At 54.7% G+C, this 26,382-nt stretch overlaps 1 protein-coding gene across 1 annotated transcript in view; it reads right to left on the reverse strand.

Moving 5' to 3' along the window:
• NUDCD3 (NudC domain containing 3) overlaps positions 1-15,739 on the reverse strand; it is a 29,257-nt gene extending 13,518 nt beyond the window's left edge. Inside the window, exons 1-2 of the mRNA XM_066206219.1 lie at positions 15,374-15,739; positions 12,987-13,279 (exon numbers count right to left, since the gene is read on the reverse strand). Coding sequence (XP_066062316.1) covers positions 12,987-13,279; positions 15,374-15,694 — 614 coding nt within the window. The 5' untranslated portion in view covers positions 15,695-15,739. The remainder of the gene's footprint in view (positions 1-12,986; positions 13,280-15,373) is intronic.
• Between the last annotated feature and the right edge of the window lie 10,643 nt (positions 15,740-26,382).

Here is a 26,382-nt window from a genome sequence, read left to right on the forward strand (position 1 = left end):
GAGGGTTATGTAAGAGCCATCTATTTAAATTAAATTAGGTTGTAAGTCAGACGGGGCTGAAAATGTGGCTGTGCACACCTCCCCATTTCTTTCTTCTCTGGGGTTTCACTGGGTGCACCAAGGGTTTCACCTGCCCTGTTGCACTGAAGGCACTACTGGGACTGGTGGTGTTCACAGGCTCCCAGCCTCAGATGGCCGTTTCAGGGGGCATCGCATCATTTTTCGGGCATCTTGGCCTTGCCTGGCAGTCGCCCATTGGGTGCCCATTGCCATGGAAACAGGGTTGGCATGGCAGCACGCACTGGGCTGGTGCGTTGGCTCCAGCTGTCGCTTCCCAACCACCCCCGGATTGTAGGAGTCAAACAGGCTGGAGGGTGAGAAGCCGAATGGTGCAGGCTACCAGGGGCTGTGGTGACAGGGTCTTCAGGGCCCCGCACACACCCCCGTGGGAAGTAAACAAAGCAAATGTGCTGAAATGCAGTGGCATGTCCCCAGGCATTATCTCATGTGTCCCCTGGTCCCCGGCTAGGAAGAACCCAGTGGTGGCACCCAGCTTGGCTCTCAAGACACAACTGTCTCAGAGACTACCCTGCATCAGTCCGGGGCAGGGAGGAAGGTCTGTGTGTAGCCTAGGGCAGCTTGGCTGGTTAAATGCCCTTGCAGGACATTTACCCATGCTGTAGGGTCTGCCCAGGCATGGCACAGCTTCATGGGATTCCTGCCCTCCATCCCAGGTTGGCCACGAGGCCACATGGTGAACCAGAGGACAAATCTAACCCGATTTTAAACCCAGCTGGGTTTTTTTTAATCTCCTAAGAGACTAAGTAATGTGGGCTACCTTCTGTTCTATGACCTTCAGGGGCAGCAGCATGGAGGGGGTTTCGACACCCCACAGTCCTACCTGCACCACCCTTTAGTCCTCTGCAGCCTCCCTCCATGAAAAGCCCAGCTTTCTGGATCAGTGACCATGATGGCCATGGCAGAGCCCAACCTGGCTTCTCCCAAACCTGCCAGCAAGACACGTGGGGGAAGTTGGGAATTGCCATTCCAAGTCTCTGCGGCTCCCCACAACCACAAAAGAACCAGACAAGAACCATCAAACGGCAGTTTCCCCTGGGCTGTTCCCCTCTGGACCTCTCCTGGGAAAAACTCAAAAGGAAGCAGGAGGAGGCACTGGGCCCATGCCCAGCCAAGGTTCATGAGACCAGATGCAAATCATCAAAGATGGGAGAAATCCACTGGTACAAAGGCACACATGGTGAGATGCCAGCTGCAAACAGCCTCAGCATGAATAAATACAGCAAGCAGTTGCTGTCAAAAAGCCACCAGGTCTGTCCTGGATGTGCCTTCTCCTCCTCAGGAGAAGAGCACTGGGGCAGAGCAGATCCCAGCCAGGCAGTTCTGGATGTTGTGGCCCCACATGGAGCTTACCAAATGGAATCTCACTGCCAATGAGGGCATGAATGACTCATCAGCCTCACAGCCAGTGTTAACTGTGTGACAGGGAAACTGAGGCAGGACTTGCTCTGCAGGAACTTTGTCCAATGTCTCTCTGCACAGTATAGGGACAGCACAGGTGACAGCAACCTTACTCCCAGCCCATCTGTCCCTGTGGGACAGCTCTGTCATTCTCCAGAGCTGTGACTGTGCCATAATTGGAGCACAGCTGGATGACAGAGGGACGTGTCACCACCACCTCTGCCATCACGTGCAGCTCACTGGACAAGCTCAGCCCCATTGCCTTGGCCTTGCAGCTCCCCCTCATCCAGCTTCAGGGAGAGAAGTTCCCCCTTGTGCCTGAATCTCCCTCCAGGCATGGCTGCCCGTCCTGGGGGGGTGTGAGTTCCAGTGCCATCACTTCTCTGCTTCTCTCCTCCTCAACACCTAGTCCAAATCCCTCCAGCTGTTTTCCCAAAACACCACCAACCTCTGCTTCAGCTCTGTTTTCAATGTTAAAAAACCATGCAATGGACTTTGTACCCCTGAACAGGATCACTGGGGGACTCACAAAGCCTGGATAATTTCACTACCAGTGTAACTGCCAGCTCTGGAGGCATGGAGGATCCAGGGTGACAAAGGCAGGGTGCAGCCTTGTTAGGCACTGCTGACAAACAGCTGACAGCTCTACCACCTCCTGGAGCAACTCTTCCTTTCCTGGAGGTTTTCCAGCCAGATCTCTGCCTGGTCCAACTGTGCTTAGCATACACCAGTGGCACTTCAGAATTGGACCCTGCTCCTTGGCTGGGAGGCAGCTTTCCACACCATTCACAGGAGACAGCTCTGGCTAACAGCAGGCTGGGCTAAGCCATGCCACCACACCGGAGGTGGCCCTTCTGGCCAAAGGCATCTGTCATGTCTCAAGAGCACCACTGTGCAGCGGGTGAGAGAACCTCCTGCACCAACACCACAGTTCCTGCTCCCATCCCCAGACCCACCAGGTGAAGAGGGAGGCCAGATCCAGCACACACTGTGGGTTGAGTGGCAACTGTCCCAGCAGTATGGCTGCTCCCAGTGCAACGGTCACTCACCGGACTGTCTGAATGCCTGCTGGGCTGGGGCAGGTGGTGGTAGGACTGAGGGAGGGTGACAAAGCACCAGCTTTTAAACCCAAGGGCTTGGCACTGCGTGCACTTGGCTGCCGGGTGGTGGGGATGGTGAGGGTGGGTCTATGTGTTCTGTCTTGTTCTATTTTTGCTCGCAATGTGTCATTTTGGGGGAGGTGAAACCTTTAACAATGCACCGTCGAGAAGCAGCCGATCTGTTTCCCACTCCTCGGAGCCACATGGCGCAGCATGGCTGCGCTGTCCCTGGGACTGGAGCCACTCCATACACACAGGGTGAGATCCTCAGCAGCAGCACAAGGGGACCAAGATCCCCTAGAGAGGTGGCACTGTTGTCTCCGGTGGGCATGCTAGATGTCTGAGGATTGAGCTGTATGTCAAGCCCCATACACAGGTTTCTGGGCATTTCTTACTCCGGGATTCCCAGCTCCGTGGGTTGGTGACGCACGATGAGCTGAGCAATGTGGAAATGGCAACAGCAATCCTCGCTCTGCGGACAGTCAGCTGAACACGTTTCTGTCCTTGGAGCTCAACAGCTGCAGCACCAACACTACGAACACAGTGCTGGACACAAACGAAGAGCAGGAACCAAACACACCAAAGGATCTGGCTGTTTGAGCTGAGAAGCAGCAGGGTAGCTCACTGAGTTCCTCTTCTCTGAGGAGTTTTGGTGCAGGTATGCTAAAGTTGAAGAGAAGACACAGCAGCATGAGGAGCAGAGGTGGGAAAGTGTCATGGGAGGGAACTGGTATGGCATAATCCCAATGGATCTCTTTTTTTCCCCATAAGGAGGAAAAATTTCCAAGGATTTTGAGAACAACTCAATGAAAGTGATCCTCCCAGCCTGGAGCAGTTCAGCTTTCCAAGGCAGGATCCCTGCCCTCTCAGGAAGGGAAGTCCAGGATACCTGCATCTAACAGTCAAGGATGTCATGGCTCAGTGGCCAGTACAGCAGACATCCTCACGCCACTGGCATTCCCAGAAAACTTCCTCCAGAGCTGGCACTGCGGTTTGCTATTACTCAAGGTGAATTATTTAGGCAGCTTTAAGGAAATCATGTCAGGCCAGATGTGGAGATATTGAGGAAGGATGAGAGGAGCAGCCCACAGTCTGCCCCCCTGAAACTGCTGCTGCAGGCAGCACAGGGCTGCCAGGAACCAGCACCATGTCAGCAGCCACCATCCTCCTGTTGTGGCAACACTTGGGTCACCCTCCTAGGGTGGCCTGTCAGACCCCTGGCAGCCTCCATGCCTTCACACTATCACAAATCCCAGCTCCCTACTGGGGAAGCACCTTGCACCAAACCTGTATCCTGCCCTCTCAGCACTAAAGGGGCTGCATGCAGCCCAGCAGGGCAGAAACCATAGAGCAGTGCCAGCTAGGCAGGCAGGCTCAGGGATGGCAGAGCCCATTCTGCATCTCTGCAGAAAGGCCATGCTCACCCAAAGATACTGGCACACGCAACAGTATACAGATTTACAGGAACAGATTTCCAGAACTTCTACTAGCCCTCTAGATGAGAACCCAAAGTGCCTCAAGTCATGGGAAGGTCTGTGCACCCCAAAAAGCTGCTACCAAGTTTCAGCTTGAACTGGTAAGCCAAAGCTAAAAAACCCCCCAGCTTCTAAGAGGATTTTGAAGAGGGTAAAGTGTGCCCTCTGCTCCTCAGGGTTCCAGTGTGGGTGCTGTAGCAACAGGTAGGAAAGCCAGAGGTTTAACCTCACCAGAAAGCTGCATTCCCAAAGCTGCAGGGATTGTGTGCATGGAAAATCCCAGCTTTGTGCTACTTCTGCAAGCAAGCTGCAAAGGAGCCTCCCCCCTCACCTCCAGATTTAACATCTTTTGGCATCAAAACATCAGGACAGTTGCACTTCCTGTCTCTGGATTCTGCCTGGAAAGCACCGCAGTAGGAAAACATAGACTGCGGCTCCCAGACCTCTCCTGGGGTCCAGGAGGCACCCAGGGCTCCACAAAGGCTTCTTTGTACCAACACTTCAACTACTGAGGGCTCTGGCACAGCACTAAGGAAGCTGAATGCCAAATCCCTTCCTTTACAGTTCAAGTCGCGCTGCAGTCAATAAGCCTCAGGATCCACTCTGATCCTCTCTGATCCATTTGGATCCTCTTCGACACTCCTCGGCTGGCAGCAAGCTCCAGCCCTGAGCACAGCAGTGGTCCAGGGCCCTCCCAGTCCTCAGGATTTCTTCCAGTCCAGGTGTGTTTGGTTTGCTGGAGAACAACCCAAATCCAGTTTTGGAAAGTCTTCTTCAGCCCCAAAGTGGGCAGAAGTCTGTCAACAGTTCCCCATAGCCCACTATCCCTGGGGTCCTGAGCACACACCTCCAGGACGGCACTGTGCAGCTTGGTGGTCCTGCTCTCAAAAACAAAAAGTGAAAAATGCAAGCCAGTGCCTTCCCCCTCATTCAAACCTGAGGCACAGCCCAGCCAGGAGTGCAGCCCAGGCTCAAGCCTGCAGTACCCACCATCAGCCTTACAAGGATCATGGAATCATGGAATCATTTTGATTGGAAAAACCCTCTGAGACCATCAAGTCCAACTGTGTCTCCGGCACTGTCAAGGCCACCACTAACTCACGTACCCAAGTGCCAAATCTGCACATTTGTTAAATCCCCCCAGGCATGAGTACTCTATCTTTGCGCTGGGCAGCCTGTGCCAGGGTTGGGCAGCCCTTCTCCCATGAAGGAATCTTCACAATATACAACCTAAACCTCCCCTGGCACAACTTGAGGCTGTTTCTTTTGGTCCTGTCCCTTATTCTCTATGAGCAGAGCCAGATCCTCACCTGGCTCCACCCTCCTGAGAGAGTTGTCAGCTGCGAGAAGATCCCCCCTGAGCCTCATTTTCTCCAGGCTAAGCCCCTCCGGCTCCCTCAGCTGCTCCCTCATATGACTTGTACTTCAAAGGTCACCTCACCTTCAGGAAGCCTCAGAGCTTCAACTTACCACCAGGATGGGACCAGCAACCAAAAATCAAGCCCATCAAGACACATTACCCTAGATCCCATTATGTCACCAAGCCCGGGTGATGCAGTGGGAAGGGGTCAAGGCTCCTGCATACCAGGTGCCCAAGGCACCACCCACATGATGCATTTGGTGCTCTACTCAGGAGCCAACCAACAAATCCCCTCGCCTCCTCTGCATCTGGAGCCCCCACCAGCCTCACCGAGATGCTCTGCCCCTCACCCTGCTGGGAGAGAGCCTTGCCCTTTTCCAAGCTCACTCCAAGAGAGCTTTTAGCCTTCCCTTTAGCGTCCCGAGTTATTTACAGAGCTGTTCGACAGCGCCAACTTACTGACATTAGGCAAGTTAAAATGCCACTACCAGCTTGCAGAAGAGTGTTGGAGCGCTGGCACCAGGGGGCTAAATTTCACTATTGCTGGGATATTTAGGTCAAGGACAGCAGGACATGCTACTGTCCAGAAAAGACCCCTGGGATCTTTATTGTTTGCACACTGCTTATACCGCCTTGGGCTTCAGAGATTTCCTGGGAGAGAGACCTACACACAGCCAACCACGTTCCCCTGGGAAAGGGGGTAAGGCCAAAGGAAGCCAATGCCATTGAGCTGTGGGACCAGAGGACAAGGTGGCCTCTCAGACTTCAGCACCACCAACACAACCGGGCCCAATCCAGGTAGTTTTCCACATTAGTCCCCTTTTGGTGAACACTGCAATATTAAACCAAGCAAACAGCAATTGCTTTTTTTACCTAAGAATTGGGCACATGCTGTCCCTCAGTTTCCAGCCCTGGGATTTTCTGCTTGTTGAAAGAAAAATTTATAGGTCTTAATTTAGTTATTTTTGGCCCCAGGACCTAATTTTGGAGCTCAGTACCTCAGCAGGGCAACCAAAAGCCTTAGCAGTTCAGTGCAGCACAGGGAAACTGGCACTCTGCTGCTGATCTCAGCTACCCAACTGGAGGGACCTGGGTCTCCATGAGAACATTGGAAAATTGGACGCTGACTGCAAAAGGCTTGAGTGACAAGGGCTGCACCAGAAAGGCCTAAGGGATTTCACCTTCAGCTCAATTGTTTCAGCCCTTTGAAATGATGCTTCCTGAGCAGTTAAGTTCCCACCACAATGAGAGAAGGCATATGGATTAAAATAATTCTCCCAGCAGGAATGGCTTCTCTCCATTGCAAGAAAGACTCTACGTAGCAAAGATGACTTAAGTTACATTTCCCTGCTTCCTTCAGTGTTACCTGGACACATTCCTCCCAGAAACCAAATACAACAGCGCTGCGAGTGCAGTGCTGCAGACCCTAAGGGTCAAAAGCCTTTGCCACATAACGAGCCAAGGACACACTGGGGTGTGTTGGCAGAAGAAGGTCTCACCAACACAGAGCTACCGTGAAGCTCTTGCTCCCACCTGAAAAAGCTGTCAGCTGTCGGGGAAGGGAGGAAAAGGGGTTGGAGTGATGTCACTTTACTGTGAGGTACCATGTGGCTCGTAGAGGATTTCCTGGCCTCATTGCAAAAGCAGGACAGCAAAGGAGAAAAGAAACAGGGTAGGAGGTAGAGAACACCAATGGATCCACACACAAGCATGGGAATGGCCCTCAGAATACCGGAGAATTGTGTAGGACCAGGAACACAAAGATGCTGAAGTGAGAAACAAGCACAGAAATTATGACTCTTCAGCCCAAAAACAAGCTGAAAGGGGAAAATGGACATGATAGAAGAATCCCACAGAGGGCAGAGAAGGGGATTGGGGACCCTCTCAAATGCCTCTTCAACCAGACTGAGAGAAGAGCCACACATGGCAGCGCTGCGCGACAAGGACCTGGTGCAGGATGCTGTTGCAGAGCCCCCACGCATGGGAGGGCTGAAGTTCAGAAAGAAAAGGGAAAATAATCCTCCCAAAGGGCTGAAGGACCAAGTGTTTAGAAAACCTCTGAGCCACTATGTATCAGGACAGGGTGAAAGCACAGAGAAAGTATCACTGCACCACTCATTCTGTTCTTCTCTTCCCCCAGCATCTGCTGCCGATAGAAACAGGATATGGGGCCAGATGGAGCTCAGCTGTATCAGGTCAGGCTGTTCTCTGAGCTCTGTCTGACTCCTGCTAATGACAGGCCTTGGCCATGCCGGAGGAATTCCCTGTGCACAGCCCCACGTGCATAAGAGGAATCAGAACCAGGACAGAATCTCCTTAAATATGGATCAAGATCAGCTCCTTTCTAGGTCAGGCTGGAAGAACAGCACAGACTCTGAGGTGAGCTCATCAGTAAAGTCCATAGGGGCAGTGGGGAAGAAAACCAGTTTAACTGGCTCCTGGTCTGGACAGTCCCAGACAAAACTGCTGAGCACCTAAGGGTTCCCCTCCCTTTGGAATGGAAAAGGCTTGAGAGGAGAAAACTTGGGACAACGCAGTCTCTGAGTCAAACAAAACCAGCCTCGAAGTCAGCAGCATGCAGCAACAGCTCCTCTTCACAGCCCTGCTCCCCCACAGAGGGTGACCAGCAGTGAAATTCCTGTCCCCAGCACCCCAAGGAGGATGCAGCCATGACAGGAAGCCCATCCTGCAGGCACCTCACAACAAAATGCCATCTGGGCTTCCAGCAAAGCCAAGCCGTTGCTAAGTCGAGTTAGATTCACACAGGCACCTCATGGAAATTTCCCAGAGCACTGCTGTGTCATCCCAGGGATGCTCCCAGTGTGCCTCACAAAGGGTTAACTCCAGGTCACCAAGGGCTCTGAGAATGGGAGTGATGGGTCTCAGGAAAGAGCTGGAACGTTAGGAGTCAGTTCACCAGATTAATGCATTTCAGTTCAATTCCACTCTGCTTCTCACAGCCAGCAAGCCAGGAGTACACCAGGGATTTTTGTAGGTCACTGCTGAGCCCCAACACCCACTTCCAGGGATAGCAGAGCAATGTCAGAGAGACCAGCCCGCTGATGGGGCTCACCTGGCCCAGGTGATTGGGGCAGTCAGGGTGGCCAGGGCTCTGTTAATCAGCAGCACCCTGTTTGCCCCCTTCCTTGGCATGATGGCACTGTGTGCATAGGATGAGTGGAGTCCCCTCCTTAGTCACAGACTCCAGAACACCTGAAGGGTCTCCTTCAAGGCCCTACAAAGTTGGGAGCCACGAAGAGCTCCCTCCTCACCACAGCCCACTACTCTAGCCACCTCTCCCCTCTCCACAGTGCAGAAGGCGAATGCCTGAGGCCACAGAGACCCCAGGGTTTCATTCTGCTCTGCATGTTACTGTGCCACATTGCCCAGCAGCCAACAAAGGCTTCCTCAGGAATGAGGCACTTGCATATCCTCCTGGGCCCACCTGGCATGGTGTTCCATGTCCCAGTGGCCCTGCTTCCAGCCCTGGCTGTGCTGTCCACACCCAAAGATCCTCCTCTCAGAGACCTCACCTACCCAGATGATCTCTAAGGTACAGACCCAGAGCACACCTGGCAGAAACATCTGGGAGACACAAAAGCTGGATGGAGAAACACATGAAGGTGAGACATTCACCATCATGCACAGGCTTCCAGGACTGCCCTTCCCAGTCTCCTGCCACTACCTCTTGCCCATACAGAGACTAAGGGAAGGGACTCACAGGACAGGGGGATGAGAACTTCCCCACCCCTGTTCATACTGGGAGAAAGCAAGGAGCAGAGGGAAGCCCGGAGCCAAAGTCACAAAGCACAAGCACAGGCCGGGCTGCGCAGTGCCACACGTGGGCTGCCAGGCTCTATTTTAAATGCTGTGTGGCAAATATATGCAGGATGGAATCCAAGCTGGGGGAAGGGGAGGGTGCTGGGCAGCAGAGGTGTTCAAAATTAGGAGCTGAGCTCAGGCAAGGATGGCTTCTGGGAGCAGATGGGGGAAGAGCCTGAGCTGGGATGGTGCAGCTGCAATGCCAGCAAGAACAGCCCCCTGGTGAGGTGTGAGGAGGGCTGTGCCCTGCTACCCTCCTGATAAGGTAGGGACAGCAAGAGAGCTGCAACAGCTGGGGAAGGATGGCTGGAACACTTGGGACAGCTGCAAGAGGAGCCTGGCTTCTTCTGTGGGACAGATACCTCTGTGCCCCTCGGCAGACCTTCTTGGCACGAGTGTCACCCCAAAGACACCTCAGTTCTCGGTGTATTTACAGGGCAGAAAAGAGGAATTGATTCACCTGCTTTCACAAGTGGGGAAGGTGAGGGACTTGGGGAGACCTCGCCAAGACCTAAACCGAGCCCTGAAAACCTCCACACCTGCAAAACTGGCTTCATTCATCTGGACCGACCCTGAAAAAGCTGCTACCATCTCACAGTGCTCTTTAAGATGCTCCCAACCAGCACCCCAGCATCCAGGCGCAGTGCAAGGCTCTGATGGGAGCTGGCAGATCTGGGATGGTACCTGCCCTACATTTCCAGAGCCGTCAGGTTGACAGAATGAGCAAGTTTTTATATAGATTTTGGCGGCAGTGGTTTTCTTCACCAGCGGCTGGAGGGGCAGGGGGAAGGAAGGGAGTTGGAAAGTATTTTTATTTAAGCTCTTCTCTGCATTCCTGCTGCCAGAACTGCGCATTACTCATGCGCCCCTTGTACCCAGGCTGGTAGCTCTGGGTTTTGCTCAGAAGGAAGGGGCTGTGGAGAATTAAGCAGTTGGTTAAATTATTAATAGTCTGTCAGGGGGTGCCTGCCCGGCCCCCACTGCCTTTCTGGGGGCTCCAGTGCCCCCCAGAGGCATCAAAACCAACTACAGCCCCATGACAAACCCGTGGGTTCCTCTGCCCTACTTCAAGACCGCAGACACCCCATTCTCCTGGCCTGGAAACCACTGGACTCCTGGGACTGGGACGGGGCCTACTGCACCTGGTCTCAGCCACCACGTGTTTAAACTGGGCAGGCACCAAGGGGGCTGCAGGTGTTCCACCCCACCAGCAAGTTTAGGATGGTGGGAGCAGTAAGGGAAGAGGGAGAAGAGCCCATTGGGGAGAGCAGAAACTGCAGTGGCAGCTATATTCAGCAGAAGGCACCTTCTTTTCACTGCAACACCCAGCGTAGAGCAGCCACACAGGGCTTGATGTTCAATGCCACAGCTGCAGACTGCAAAACAGCACCTGAGTGTCTGAGGTCTGACAGGGCCACTCTCCAGTGGTGCCAGGACACACTCAGAGGGTGGCACATACAACGGTTGAGTTTTAACCAGGCTCTCACCATACGGAGTGGAAACCATCCCTCTTGGCCCCACCACACTCACTCAGACCCATCCTGCTCCTACATAAGCCCTCATCTTCCTTCCTGATCCCTCCAGTTTCCTTCCTGCAGCCCTGACATTTGTTTTCAGGCAGCTGAACTCTCCTCACACCAGCTGCTGCCCCACAACTAAAGCCCTGAGGTGAAACTTCACGGGGCAAACCACAGAAAACATAAGCCTGCACAGGGACACAGGCAACTGGCACTCAGCCCAGCCCAGCTCCCTCTGCTCAGGGCTTCACTGGGCCTCCAATCTCCCCCTCTCTTCTCCACTGGGTGAAAGTGGGCTGGACACACCCAGGCCTCTGCTGTGCATTCTGGCAGGGCTTTTTTTGACTTGCTAATTTTGCCCAGGGATTGGTGTCAGACTGGCAGTCCCAGGGAGAATCCTCCTTTACCAAGAGAGCTCCAGCACAGGCATTGCAGGTAACTTCATTTTTGGCTTCTGGCTTATCTCTATCCTGTGGGATGCACATCAGTTACATGTAAATCCTTTCTTCTCCTCCCATTGGACCATGTGACTCATCAGGCACCTTGCCGGTCCCCTTTCCGCCTCCCCCAATGGTGGCCACCCTAAGACTCTTCCCCAACACAGCCGGAGCTCAGGCTCTTCTCCAACACAGCCTCCAGCCAAGGCTGCAGAACCTGACTCCATCATTGTCCTAGAATAATTGAATCATGGAATATCCTGAGCTGGAAGGCACCCACATGGATCATTGAGTCCAACTCCTGGCCTTCCACAGGACGACCTCAACAATCCCACCATTTGCCTGAAAGCATTGTCCAAATGCTCCTTGAACTCTGGCAGCCTCGAAGCCATGACCAAGAAGCCTGTTCGAGTACCCAACCATCCCTTGGGGGAAGAACCAAACTTCTCCATTCCTGCCATGTATCATTCCACTGTTCTCAAGATTTTGGTCCTCAGACTGTTCTTTCCATATGCCAAGGGTCGACAGCCCCAAAGTCTGAGATGTGAATTCCCTCTGCCCCTCAGGGGCATCAGCCATCCCAGTCCTTACAGGATGTGGAATTCTTCCAGTGGTCCACTTCTTTCAGGCAGCTTGCTCTTTCCAATGACATGTCCAAAACTGGCTGGGAGGACAGGGATCACCAGCCCAAGCTTCCCTCCTCACCAAGCAGCAGTGGGATGGCAGGGACAAGCCACAGCAAAGCCCCACATATGGCCAGGACCATCGTGGTGATCGGAGAGGGTCGGCACAGCCATCACATGGGGTCTGACCACAGAACACATCAGGGAGAGGAGGAGGCGATGGAGTCTGCACAGCCAGATCACAGCATCACTCCCCTGACTTGGTCAGCAAAGAACCACAGGAGTTTGAACCTCATGGGGCATGAGGTCCTGAGCAAGGGTTGGGCAGCTCTGACTTGGATCAGGGTCAAGATGATGCTAGGGAAGCATGAGTGAACCCTGTACAGGACCTGCATTGGGGTACATGGTACAGAGAGGCCATGCTGGCCCTCTGGAGCTCACATCTCGCTGCTCAGCAGTCAGACTGCAAGTGTCTCAGAAGCTGTGGAAGAAGTTTGACACAAGGACACTTCTGCACAAATGGAGGCTGCTTGGCACTGCTGGAAAGCCACCAAGCCTGGCTAAAGAGGAAACTTTGCAGCACATCCTTGATCTTCAAAGCTGACCATGCTCTGAGCCAACGGCTAGGCCAGAGATCTCTAGAGGGCTCCGAACCCATTTGCTACTGCAGCCACCTGTCGTATGGCCAGGCTTGCCAGCATCAACTTGCAGGTATTGCAGGTATCCGTGCAAACTCCCAGATGGCTGCTGGGATGTCTCCCAGCACACCAAGGAGCCCAGCACTAACAAAAAGGTTGCAGGCTGACGCCAGGACTTCCACGTGAGCCTTACCAAGTACAGAAAAGGAACAGTACACACCACAACCAGTTTGTGGAGGAGCCGCATGGCCCAGCCCAGCTTTGTAGGGCCATGAACAGGATATACCACCTCCCCTACTCAGAGTGGGAAAGCCTGAAATATCCACAGGACAACAACTGCTGCCCTCCTGTGGGGAGTTACACAATGCCTCTGGCCTTGGAAGCCTGCAAGGGAAATCCTCACAGCCTCCTGAAGGGCTGAGTGTCTGCAGAGGAAGGTCAAAATCCAAAATGGGCTGTGCAGGGAACAGTGGATACCCTGTCCAGGGTTTTGCCTCCCCCCACCAGGAGCATGAAGAAAATAAGAGACCCTTACGTGGGCAGCTCTGCTGGGGCAGCAGCCCCCGGAGGCTCCATTGATACACGGCTGGGGGCTGCAGCACCCTGGGCTGCAGCTGATTCCTGTGTGCCTGCAGCTTCCCCGGCATCTGGTGCTGGGATGTGCTCTGTTGTCTCCACCTCAATCTCCTGAGCTGCAGGGCACAGATTCACCCTCTCAGCAGCTGCAGCTGCCTCCTCCTCTTCCTCCTTCTTCCTCAGCTTTGCCTCCAGCTCCCGGTGCCTCTTCTCATCATCCTGCCTGGCCATCCGTTCAAACACTCGGAATGCCTGGGACAGAAAGAGCAAACCAAGTGAGCAGCACTGCCAGCTCTGCCTGGGGTGCCCAGAGAAGGAAAGGAGGAGCATCACGCACTTGGGGCACCTACTCCTTCCTGCCGTTCCTCTCTCTGCACCACATACCTACCCCGAGCTGCATCGGTCGCCAACAAAAATAGCTGCTGTCTCTTTGAAAAGTCCCATGGCCACATCAAGCACACCAGCACACCTCAGAAACTCCTGGGAGCATTTTGGAATTGTTTCTAGGATTATATTCTCACAGCTAAACTCACCTTAGCTTGGGAAGAGGGTTGGTTACTCCAGGGAAAAGCAGAGTGGTGAGATTCAGCTCTTGACTGGGAGGGGGTTCCAAGAGAGCCTTCCCTTACCCCATATTCCAGGGCTCACCCAGGGACCATTTGCAAGCCTGGACTCAAAGTCCCCAACAGACAAACAGGATGAGCTGCCCCAGGAGAAGCTGCAGGACAGCTGACCTGGCACTGGCTGTGCCCAAACAGACAGCTGCAGGAGAAGATGTGATTCCAGATGTAGCCCTACCCCTCATCTGACTTCTGGCCATGCCTGTCCAGTGCAGGCTGAAGGTCAGAAGTAAAGCCCATAACTGTGTCTGCAGCAAAAGGTGACGGCCACTCAGACCCTGCACCTGCTTCTTGAAAGGGCTGTAAGTTCTGCCACCAAAGTGCCAGGGCTTTGGCACTGTAAACATGTTCTAAAGAGTGTGCAAGCATCAAACATAGTCCCCCTTTGCTCCCCAGGAATACTTTGGAGGCAGATTTAGTGCTTCCAGCAGTGGACTGGCACACCTGCTCAACTCAAGTCTTCCCCTGGGTCCAGGAGATGCAGGACAAAGGACATGGCCCAGGGAGGGCTCCTGCCAGCAAAATCACAAATGGACAGAAGCTTGTGCCACTCATCCCAGCTTTCCTCCCCAGGTAGTGAGCAAAAGGGAGAACGTGGGAGAAGTGAGTACCAGCCCTGCATGGATCATGCAAAGCAACACCTCAGAACTGTGTCCCCTGGACTGCAGTCAAGCAAGGATGAGGAGGAAACGAGCCCCTTCCACACCGTCCCCACACTCTGCATACTTCTGGCTGCATCCATGAGGCTGCCCTAACACCCTCCCACGACAGGAACACTGCACCTCCTTCCTTGTGCCCAACCCCAAAAAGTCCCAGGTTGACACCAGATAGGAACCCCATCAGCACTGCCCTTCTGCCCAATAGTTGGAGCTCCATGCCAACCCTCTGCAGCCTGAGCCCCCTCTGGGGTCTGCCTAATCTAGAAAGGCCAGCAGGGGCTACCCCTGCGGGTAATGAGGACCCCCGTGTGCCACAGGGCACTGCAGGGAGGGGCACGACTCCTGTCCCCCAACCTGAGGCACACCAGGCCTGATGTGCCTGGGAAGGAAAACTCACCCAGTCTAGGCAGACAAACACCCTAAACCCAGCCTCACTCTAAGTTTTACAAGCTCGTTTCCTCCTTACCAGTGAAAATTAACAACAGGACAGAAGACCCCAAATCAAAGCTGCTTCAACACCAAACCAGGCAGGTCAGGGGTTTGGCCCCCTCCCGTCCAGGAGCAGGACCAGAGCAATGCTGGCCAAAAGTTCTCGCTGAGCGGGGCCCAGACCTGCCTCCCCCCACGACTCCTGGGTCCTCATCTGCCTCCTGCCTCTCTCTGGGCTCTCTGCTCCCATGGCTCCTGGCGGCAGCTCCGAGACCACACTGGCCCGGTGCTCCCGGGGCCTAGCTCCGAGCAGCTGTCGCAACCCGGCTCTTTCCCACCGGGGTCTCGCAGTCCTCGCCTGCCTCCTGGGCTCATCTTCTTACGAGGGTGACGCCTCCTCCCGCTTCAAAGGATCCCTCCTGCTTCCTCTGCGCTCCTCCAGGCAGCGCCGGCGCCCCAGGGTCTGCTGTACTGCCCCACATCCCCCGTTCTGCCCGGACCTAACTCCGCCGCCGGCCCGATACGAAGAACGCCGCCCAGCCGGGGAGACACGGCCCGTTCGGCTTGGCCCCGCGATAGGGACAGCGCCGGCCGCCAGCAAGGCCAGGCCGCGCCATCCCCCCGGGCCCCGCCGGTACCTGCAGGGCCATGGCCTGCGCCGCGCCGGGTGGGAAGCCCAAGCGGTCCCCGGGCCGCAGGAGGAGCCGATAGAAGTCGGTCTTGCGGTAGAGGAAACCGAAGAGGATGCGTAAGAATTCCTCCACGTTGCCGACATGCTGCAGGATGCCCAGCAGCGCCTGGTCGTACATGTCAGTAAGCGCGGCCTCCATGACGGCCCAGGGCCCGCTGTCACGGCAACGGGTTCGGCGCCGTTTCCGGTCCGCCCGGAACCCCACCGGCGCACATGTATTCCGGCGTCGCGAGAGGCCCCGCCCGCGCCGCTGGGGATTCCAAGGCATTCCCGGCCCCCCAGTGGCACCGCTGGGGCCTCCTGTCCCTCCCAGAACCAGGGAACGCCCAGCCCCCGGGTCCCCGTGTCCCCGTGTCCCCAGTGTCGCAATCCCCATACCCTCCATGTCCCCCATGTCCCCCATGTCCCCGGCCCCTCCCTCCCCTCGCCATTCCCGGCTGTGCCCTCACGGAGCGGGGGGCGCGGGGCTGCAAGACCCGCTCCGAGCCTCCAGGTGGCGCCCGGGCCCCGCCACCGCCCCTCGGGCGCGGAAGCGGAAGTGACGCGGCCGGGCCGGTGGGGGCGGGCCGGGCGGCTGCGGCCGTCCCGGGCCTGCTCCCGCCGCGTTGGCCGCCTTCGGGGCTGGGCGAGTGGCCCCAGCGGTCCCCTCGCTCCTGCCCCCGGTCTCTGGCCTGGTGTCACCCCGGCCACTGGGACCCCTCGGCCCTGTGAAAAACAAGTTCCACTCTCTTTTAGAATTTTGTAAGTTTAATAGAAATAAAAAAAAAAAAAAAAATAGGCAAAATAGGAGACAGAACAAACCAAGCTTGTCGGCCGAGGGGGGACTTGGCACCAGGTCTGCCCGTCGCCCACCTCACCCTTTAGGACTTCTATCTTTAAGGAGCGCCGTGTTGAATATTCAATAGATGGTAATCAAACATTCCTTTTTGATCTAAGTATCCCCGATAATCTTGTCTAGTAGATTTATTTTGTGGGTGTCTCCACATAGTCTGGTAACATGAATATAAATCTTCTGAGGTTTTCTGGTTCTTTTCAGTTGGATAAGAAAACAGAAAGTTAACAGTTTTTTTCTTCAAAGGGTCACAAGGTGACCCCCTTCCCAGAGCTTCGGGCTTGGTGGCTTAAGCGTTACAAAAAAATCTTACCCCTCTTGTATGATCAAAAATACACATTCATTACCCTTCTAAATTCTTATTAATAAAAACATAATACAGTACAATTATAATAGTTATGCGAAAAGCCAACTACATAATATACACTTATAACAGCCCACTCCTCACCATGGGTTTATCCAGCCCTGTGCGGGAGGTTTGGTCCAGAAAGGTCCTGGGACAGACCATATCAAAACTATCGAAAAAAAAAAAAATCCCATCAGCTGCTCCCCTTGATCGACTTAATCAATGCTGCGACCATCCAGTCAACTCACCCACCAGACAGCCCCTGCAAAACCCTGTCTCCAAGGGAGAGAAGGGTGTTGGGGGTGCTGTTTCAGCAGCCCAGAGAGGTACCATCCGTAGTCCTCCCTTTGTCCCCGGGTGGAATTGCTCCATCGCAGAAGGTTGGTCAGGCAGAACTTGCTGTTGGTGAAGCTGTGCTGGCTGTCCTGAATCACCTCGTGCCTTCCCTGGGCTTCAGCAGAGCTCCCAGGCATAGAGCTGAGGCTGAGGGAATTGGTAGTTCACAGAATCTAGGTATTTCTTTTCAATTAGTCAGACATAGATCCTGTTTATGAACATTTTAATGTCTGTACTAACACTGGGACATACTTTGCTATGTGCTGTTAAACATGTGTTTACAGCTCTGCAGATACTTTTCAGGTTATTTTTAAGTTGTCTAAGGAACTAGCTGAAAGTAGTTAAGAATTTAATCCAAAGCCCATCTACCTGGAATTAGTGCATTAAGCTTCTGTTAAATCTGAATAATAAATCTGAACCCCCAGAGTTTGGGGCTGGACACATTGTTCATCTACACATGGGAATAAAACACAACATCTTAAATTTCTTTTGGGAAGGTGGAGTTTCCCTTCCCCATCACTGAAGACTTCACTTGATGGCTGTGACTTTTCCAAAAGCACAGAGAAGGGCCTGGTGACTCCATCAGCCAGTTCCCTCAGAGGTCTGAGATGCACTTTGGCAGCTCATGCTGTTACTTTTGCTCAGCCCTGAAGTTCTGGGCTTTTCCTCTTTCATTCTGTCTCTCAGGCAGAGGAACAGTGTGGCCCCGAGGGTGGTGGGCAGTGTTAGTGAAGCTGGAACAGAGACAGGAGTCCTGGGGCAAGGACAGTGCTCAGGGCAGGGCAGCGTGTGGTGCGAGGCTGATGCCAATGGGGACTGCACCTTCCCAGGATCCGCACCTGGGGTGGGGTCCAGAGTTTGGATGGGAAATGGGCAACAAGGAGAGATGAAGTTTCCGGGTACTGTCTGGTCAGTGCTGGGATTTTTTTTCTTCTTATTCCCCCACTCCCCACCAATTCAGCCAGACCAGCAGAGGAGGGTTCCTACCTGGCCTGCAGCTGATCCCTTGCCACTCTTGAGGTGATTTGAGGTGATCTGGCTGCAGCAGTGAGGCACAGATGAGCTGCAGAGCTGAGTGCAGGGGACACCAGGCAGGGTGTGTTGCCCTGAGGCTTTGAAGGGTTTTGCACTCACACCTGTCCCCACGGCAGGGAACACTGCTCATATTCAAGACGAAGGTGCTGTATCCCTTGTGTGTCCATCCCTGGCCCTGTTCCCCCATCTGCCCTTGTCCCAGGGGCTCCGTGCTGCTTTCTGCATGAGGCTGTGACCACAGAGTCTTGCACGGACTCACCAGGTCTGGCTACTTTCCCCAAGGCAGGGAACGGGGCTGCCATCTCTCCCTCTGTCGTCCCTGCTGGCCATGCCTCAGCCCTGGGGGCAGCTCAGTAACCTCTTGGGGCTGGTTCTCATCTGGGGCTCAGCACAGCTCCTGCACCTCTTGGGTGCTGTTCCCCAGTGCCCCCGGTACTGCCTTCCCCTCCGGCTCAAAGCAATTTGGAGAAAAAGCTTTTAATGGAACACAACCCGGAGTAAATATCTCATAAAGTTACAATCTATCACCATTCCACCCTGGAATACACCCACGCCTCCCCTCCCCCAGTGCTAGCTGCCATGTGCCCCGTGCGAAGCTGGGACATGGCAGGCTGGGGTGGCGTTGGGTCCTTCCGTGCACCCCAGCACAGCCTCCGGGGCTCCATCCTGCCAGTGGTGACTTGCTCCAGACTCAAGACAATTGGTGCTCTTGGAGACGGTGCAGTGGGGCTGAACAACTCCGCCGGCAGTGAGAGCAAACCAGCGTCTCCGTGGGGGTTAACTCAAGGGTTCCAAGCCATGGTGACGCTGCTGGAATCATCCTGTCTGACCAGGGAGCAATCTCACAAGATCCTCCTTGAGGAGGATGTTGCTTCCCTGGGACATGAGGCTGCCGGGGGATGCCCCCGCGGTGGTGGTTATGATAGATATTTGCAGGACCATGGGGGCTGGGACCACCTCTGTCTCTCTGTGTTGGTGCCAGCAGGGTCCCCAGGTATGTGGGTCACTCCTCTGCCCTCCTTTGGTAGGTGATGAGGTGTTGTGATGGGCCCCTCTTGTCTGGGCTGCCCCAGGGCAGTGGCATTGTGGCCCTGCATGGAGGTGGCCAGTGAAGGTGGGTTGGTGCTAGTCCACTGGAGACAGAAGCTCTGAGGGGTGAAGAAACAGCTGCGTGGTGCCCCCCCGGGCAAGTGGGAGCCGTGCTGGGGGAAACCTCCATTGCAGACATCCCCAAGCTCTCTGCCAGGCGCATGGGATGCTGGTGGCAAGGGCACTCCTGCAGTGGGTGCTGCTGGGTCAGTGGGATGGGCAGCAAATCAGGTAGGAGACAGGAGAGGTGGCCCCAAGGAACTGCTTGCCTGAGCCTAGGATTTTTCTGTCTTGTGCTCTGCCAGGGAGGAGGTATACTAAAATCTGGGAGGGAGGATGGCTGGGACAGCTGGTCTGGAACTGGCCAAGGGAATACTCTGTGCTATGGAGCATCATGCCCAGTATGGGGAAGTTACCAGGAACAAATGGCTTATAGGTGTTTGGGGACTGGTTTGCCATTGGTTAGTGGATGGTGAGCAGTTGTATTGTTCATCACTTGTTTTTTCTTGTGTATTCTCTCCCTCTCACCATCTCCTTTTTTTTTTTTTTTTTCTGCATTTCAATTATTAAACTGTTTTTATCTCAGCCCACACGTTCTATTTTCTTTGCTTTCTTGAGTATGCTCCTTACTCCATGAGGGGCAAAGTAAATTAACAGCTTCATGGTGCCTAGTTGCCAACTGAGTCCTTTTTGATGACTGATGTGGGGCATGAAGGGTTTGAGATAATTCCCAGGTGCCAGCTCCTGATTCCTCCAAGGGAACTCCAGGAAGTATTAGGTCCATGTTCAGGGCAGGTCCACACTAGCAGCTGCCTGACACCCTCAGGCACTTCCAGGAGCATTGGGATTTGCTCTGGAGACAGGTGAAGTCCCAGGTAGTCACTGCAGAGTTTTCTAGAGCAGCTTTCCAGAGAACCCTGTGTATTCTGGGGAAGGGCTGAATCTGGTGGCTCCGCTTTGACCTGTCACCAGCACCTGGGGCATATTTGGGCCCCCCATGGAGATGGCAGAATGTTGCTGGTAGAAGCCCCCATGAGGTCACAAAGCGCCCTGTGGAATCACAAAGCCAGGCCCTGGTGTGCAGTGTAGCTTGGGTGTCAGGGGCTTCAGCAGCAGTGGCAGGAGCAGCAGCAGCTGCATCATGGTACAGGCACGGTGGACCCTGATTCTCATTCTCCTCCTGGTGGCCCTGCCAGCCCAGGATGTTGGGGCTGCTCCGTGGCGAGCACAGGCAGTGGGTGGGTAGACAGACCAGGGCCAGCACCCTGCTCTGACAAATCCTAATGAGCAACAGTGACTCGGAATGCAACTGACACACTTCCTTTCTAAAGCGCTGGAGCGTGAGGCTGTGCAGGAGGAAGTGCTTCAGGAAGGCCGTCGTCAGGCAGTGCCAGTCCCTGGGGAAAACACCAGGGCCTTTCACACAACAGATGTGTCAGGTAATCCGCTGTCCTTTGGCCGTTCAGACACCCGGAGGTCTGCCAAGATCCCCAGGTGTCTCCAGGCTCTGCCCTGGTGCCAAACTGTCAGTGCAGAGCCAGTGCTCTGCTAGCAGCCAGGACTGGCTCTGGGGTGACTGTCACCTCTGGGGTGCAGGTTGTTGCTGTTGCTGTCCTAGGGACACACACTCAGACACTCTTGTGGGTGCAGCAAGATGCTCACCACCTCTCACACTCCATTCTTGGGTATTTCAGAACTTTGCTCTTTTGGGAATGAGGCCACCTGGAGACCCCTCAGCAAATGATGGGAAATGTGACTCTGGATCTAATGTCCCTCCCCCAGCACCTGCATCCAGACTTTGCTGTGAGACCCTGGAGGCCCTACCACAACAGAGGGGGAGCCCTCCTCGGAACTGGGGTCCAAAGGGGTGCACTCTCAGATCAGCATGGCTTAAGGGGACCTTACATCATCCTGCAAATTCTGTGCCTGAGCCATGGTGCAGCTTTACTTTTCCCTGATCCTTGGCAGTGCTAGCCAACCCTGGGGAGGGCCTCCATGCCAGGATATAGGAATGTTTCCAAAATTATCCAGGCACTGGGCAGTCCTGCCACAGTTTGTAAGTGGGCGACAAGTCCTGAAAACTGGGGGCAGGCAAATACTGCCTGTACTGCAGAAAAGGCAATAAGAGAGAGGGAAGTTCAGATATCTCTCTAGAAGGCCTGACTGCACCCCCTTGGGGTGTGGGTGTTGGGCTGGGGAGGGAGAGCTGGGGATGGCTCTCCTTGACACAGGAATGGGTTTTGTCCATCTCACTTCAAGGAGCGATTGGTCAGACAGCTGTGCTCCCCCCATGCTCTCTGTCCAATCCCTGAGTCCTGTCCACAGGGACAGCTATATCCTTTGGCATCAGAGAGAATCTCCATCCAGGGCACCACTTGCCAAGCCTCAAAAGGGAAGATGGGCAAGTAGAAGAGAAAATGTGGGCAAGTGTGAAGGACCCCCAGGAACAGGCAGAAAAGCCTGGGTGTGCTGTGTTCTTCCATGATCCTCTTCCCTGTTTTGTTGTTCCTTCAGGACAGATGGTGCTCCAGGGTATAAGGGGAGCTCCTTGGGGAGAATCTAGTTGCAGCTGTGCACACATGCAGGGCTTTCCCAGCTTCTTGGCTGGACCTTGCACTGGAACTCCCCTGGCACTGCAAGAGTCACTGGTCAGTCCTGATTGACTGCACAGCCTGAGCACTGTTTCCAGGGTTTGCTGGGGGGGGGGAAATGCAACTTTATTCTTTCCATTAAGGTCCAGAGTATCAAGATGGAAGGGGACAACCTTCCATGGAGATATCCAAAGTGCTGCATGAAATCCTGAAGGAGCTGAAGATGATACTGGAAGGTGGGTACACTCCTGACAAGAACAATCGGGCACAAACCAGAGGTTTCAGGTGCATGTAGGGGCACGCCGTAGCCCTGCCCCACCCCACCCACACCTCAGACCCTCACTGTAGGGACTCTCCATGTCATGCATGCCCTGCGGGTGCTGGTGAACTGCAAGACTCTGTGGTCCAGAGTCTCTACTGCCAGTTGTGTCTCCAGCTGAGTCCCAGGGACTGTGTTTGCCCCAGTCAGATCATCCCTGGCCAGAGCACAAGAGAAACTGTGGGCGCACATGAAGAATCCCCAGGGACAAGGAGCAAAGGCAGACACTGGAAGAATTGGATTGTGGCCACTCCAAAGTGTAAACAAAGCTGAGAGGAGAGAGAGTCCAGAGAGCAGGGACTTGCAAGGCCTTTGGGAGTTCCCTTGGTTTCTACTGCAGCCATGGAAATGTTGCCACCACAGAATAGTCCCTCATTCCGAGATGCTAGTGAAGTGGGAAAAAACATTTGTTGGCAATGTCAGCCCTCCGGTGAGGTTGCTAGAGGTGTGCAGGACCCACTAACGTGCACAATTGGTCCTCCAGGTGTGAACAGCCTGAGCCTCAACAGCGCTGTCAACAGGAGATCCGCCAGCACCGGGAACAGCAGGGCAGACCTAAACGCTGTGGATAACGGGGCAAACCCAAACGCTGTGGTGGGCAGAGCAGACACAAATGCTGTGGATGCTAATTCTTTCCAGAAGTACTGCATCGAAGGCATCGTGGCGGTCCTTGGCTCGATGCTGCTGGGAATGGTGCTGTGTTGTGTGCTCCATGTGTGGAGGAAGAGGAGAAGGTAGGTTGGTGGGACGGAGGGGGGCTGCCAAACCGGTATTGGGTGGCATGAGGCATTTTGAGCTCTGGTGCTCTGGGTGCCCAGTAAGTCACTGTGGAGATTAGTGCTGTGAGCTAGCGCTCTGTGCTCTGCTCAGAGTTCTCTCTGTCCACAGCTCCCCTCTGCAGGGGGTGCCCACAGCCTGTGGGTGCCCAGTGCTGTTCCAGACCCTCACACCCACCCTGTGCCCTGGTCAGGCCTCAGCAGCTTCCTCTCTCCATAGGCGCCTCACAGCTTCCTGAGCCAGTTTGGAGTGCCCAGACAGACAGACAGAAGCCAGCAGAATATTTGGAGTAGTATAAATAAAGAGCAGCAGCAGAGTCAATTGTGTTGCAGTAGCAGCAAACTCCCATGGAGGCCACTGTGCGGCCTGGGGGTCCTGTGGGTACTTAGGGGGTGCGGGGACCCCATGATGCCACTGAATCTAACTTGCCACTGATTCTAATTGATTCTAATTTGATTTTCACTTTAATGTATTATCCAGGCTGTAAGCAATACGGTGACCCTGGACATGACCCTTTGTTGCGTTTTTGCAAATTCATATTAATTCCACCTGAACATGAGAAAGAATTTCTCTGTGCAGGTGACCATACACTGGAACAGATTGCCCAGGTTGTGGAGTCTCACTCACTTGTGATATTCCAGGACTGTCTGGACACAATTCCGTGCAATGTGCTCTGGATGACCTTGCTTTAGGAGGGAGGTGGGACCAGATGACCCCGCTGTTGTCCCTCTCAACCTTATTCACAATGTGATTCACGTTTGTTTTCACTAATACCTTTGCCAGTGATTCACCAGCACATAGTGAGTGGAAGAGGTCTCCCATGCAGGGGAGGCACCCAGTGAGATTTCTTCATATGCTGGGCACCATCTCCTGGAGAAATGCAAGGCAAAGAAAGGAGCTGGATGAATGAGCTGGGGCAGACCTTGACAGGGTTTTTTCCATTCCAGCTTACTGGAACACCAGGAAAAGCTGGGCTGCCTGTACAGGCATCCCCTGTGGAGCTCTGCCACAGGGCCCCTGTGTCTGGCTGATGTCCAGAACAGGCACTGAGTGCTTCCCAGCCTCCAGCAACACATAGGAATATTTTATATATATTCTGTTCTATACCTTTTGTCATGACATATTAGCACTCTGTGGTTCATGCATTTATTCTGAACCTGCTTCCCTGTTGCTCCAATAAGCCAAACTATTCATGAATCTGGATCGTGTAAGTTCTCACGGAACATGACTGCACTTACAGTGTCCAGCTGGTGATACTGAGAGGGGCGATGTAGGCACATGTGGCAGGGGTGTGAGCAGTGGAACAACTTTTGGGGTGAGGTAAGGAGAGAGAGAGATCATTCAACAGTTAAGTCATGGGCAAAACACTTGACTCGGGAAAATTAATTTTAATTTATTACCAATTAACAATAGAGTAGGACAACATGAAATAAGAGGATCAGTGAGGAGTGGAGCCCAGATAGGCAGGGCCGCCAGCCTCTGCCATGCTGGGGGTTTCCAGAGACTGCTGGTGACACTTCAGAGGTCCATAGTGTGCCAATGAGTGCCCAGTGATGCTATTGAACACTACCACTGGATGCCCAGTGATGCTGTTGAGCACCAGGGTATGTGCAGGGACCTGTGGGCCAAAGCCGGCACCAGGACCGGGAGTGCTGATGCCAAGCAGGTGTATTTCAGGGCAGGTTCAGCATCCATCAAAGACTCCCAATGGAGGAGTTACTGGTGTTACTGGGGTGGGAGGATGTAGCCCCTGGGTCTGTATGTGAGATGGCCACAGGCTGGAGGGTTTCCCAGGGCTTTTCCCAGCAGCTCCCCGAGTGCTGCCTCACTGCTTTGTCTCCAGTGTCACAGTCCCACTGCTCAGGAGCGGGGCTCAGTGTAGGAGTGAAGCTGACAAAGGATCTAAGGATTCCTTCCCAGTGCTGAGAACCTGCAATGTATTGTCCTGGGGGCATCTTGAAGGGCTACACAACCTGCTCCTAGCACATCCTTGGCCCTGCACCCCATCTATTCAGTTCTGTACCCACGTGATCAGTGCTGCTCCCCATGTGCATGGCTCTGTACCCCCTTTTGCTCAGTGCTACACCCTTCCACACTTGGCCACACACCTGCACACTTTGTGCTGTGCTCCACATTTGGTGCTGCATTCCACATACTCAGTGCTGCACCCCATGCACCTGTTGCTGTACCCTGTATGCCCTGTACTGCTCCCCAGACCTGCCTCTACCCCTGCAGGGGTGTAGACACACCTGGATCCCTTCTCAGCTTTGGGGGTACAGGATTATGGGACCTGGGGGCCCAGAACATGGATCCTCCCAGCTTCATCCAGGGACTCCTGCCACAGTTTCCTCCCCAGTTCACACACCTAGCACAAATGGGGACACCCAGTGGTTACAGGAATATGCAGAGAGGTCATCCCCTGCTACTGCTTTGGTGAGCTGAGAGTGGCAAGGGGTCCCCAGGCTCCAGGTACATGTCCCTCCTTATCCCCCAGGCCCAGCCTGGGCTGTGCTGTGGCTCTGCGCACCCAGTGCTGCACGTGGCCCAGGACACAGGGCCCATGGGGACACAGGACGGACTCTGGCCGGGTGACGCAGGGGCAGTGATGCAGCAGGGCTGGGGCACCCTGGCCATTTCCCCCCCCGCACCAGGTGCCATTTGCAACCCCTTGTCACTAGTGTCCCCCTGACGCGATGGCATGTGATGGCCCAGCCGTGGCCAGCCCCCAGCCGCTGACCCGTGCGGCGGAACAACCCCTGGCCACACACCCCAGCTTCCCGTGCTGGCTGACCCGCTGCCCTGGGGCTGCCTGTGGCCTCTGACCACTGAGCCGTGGTTCCTGCTGGGCAATGATCACCCCAAGAAGGGAATGGACACTGGCGCTCACCCTGCTCAGGGCACACGTGTGCCCCCAGCATGTGCATGTGCAAATGGGGCTGTGTGCACACATATTCACAGAGGGCTGAGCGCTAGCTGTGTGCAGGGGTTCACCCCCGCCTGTGTCACCCAGGCTGGAGGTGCTGGGGGGGAACACAGTAGGATCCCATGGGAATCTCCAGGGACCTTGCAGGATCCCCTGAGTTACCACCACTCAACTGTGGATGCTGGTGCCATGGTTGATCCTGGTAGGTACTGGCATCTGTCCCCATGTGTGGCCCTTGCTGAGGCCAGTGGGTACCCCTGGGGTGGTGCTGTTTCTGGGTGCTGGTCTCAACCAGTGCAGGCACAAGGCCCATGTGTGTTGTCAGTTCAGAGCTGGAGTGGGACTGAGCCACACTGGAGCGCCAGCCCAGTGGTTAGCAGCTCAGTGCCTGCCTGGGCTGGTGCTGCACTGTTGCTGTGCCTGGCACAGGCTGGTCATGTTGGAGCTGAGCAGAGCTGTTCCACCTGTAGGCATGCACACCCATGCCAAACTGTGTTGGGCTATGCTGGAGCCCAGCCTGGGCCCTTACACGTGCTGCGGCTGTGCCTGTGCCACACTGAAGCAGAACCCACATCGGTGCCAAGCCGTGCCAGATGTGCCCGAACCCGGTTAAGGCCACACCCGCGCAAGGCTGAGCCAGATGATGCCAGGGCAGCGCACATATCTGCGACCGGATGTTTCACACCAGTGCTGGGCCGTGCCAGAGTG

The sequence above is a fragment of the Chamaea fasciata genome, unplaced genomic scaffold (assembly GCF_029207755.1).
Source record: "Chamaea fasciata isolate MVZ Bird 193981 ecotype frontalis unplaced genomic scaffold, bChaFas1.0.hap1 SCAF_30, whole genome shotgun sequence".
NCBI lineage: Eukaryota > Metazoa > Chordata > Aves > Passeriformes > Sylviidae > Chamaea > Chamaea fasciata.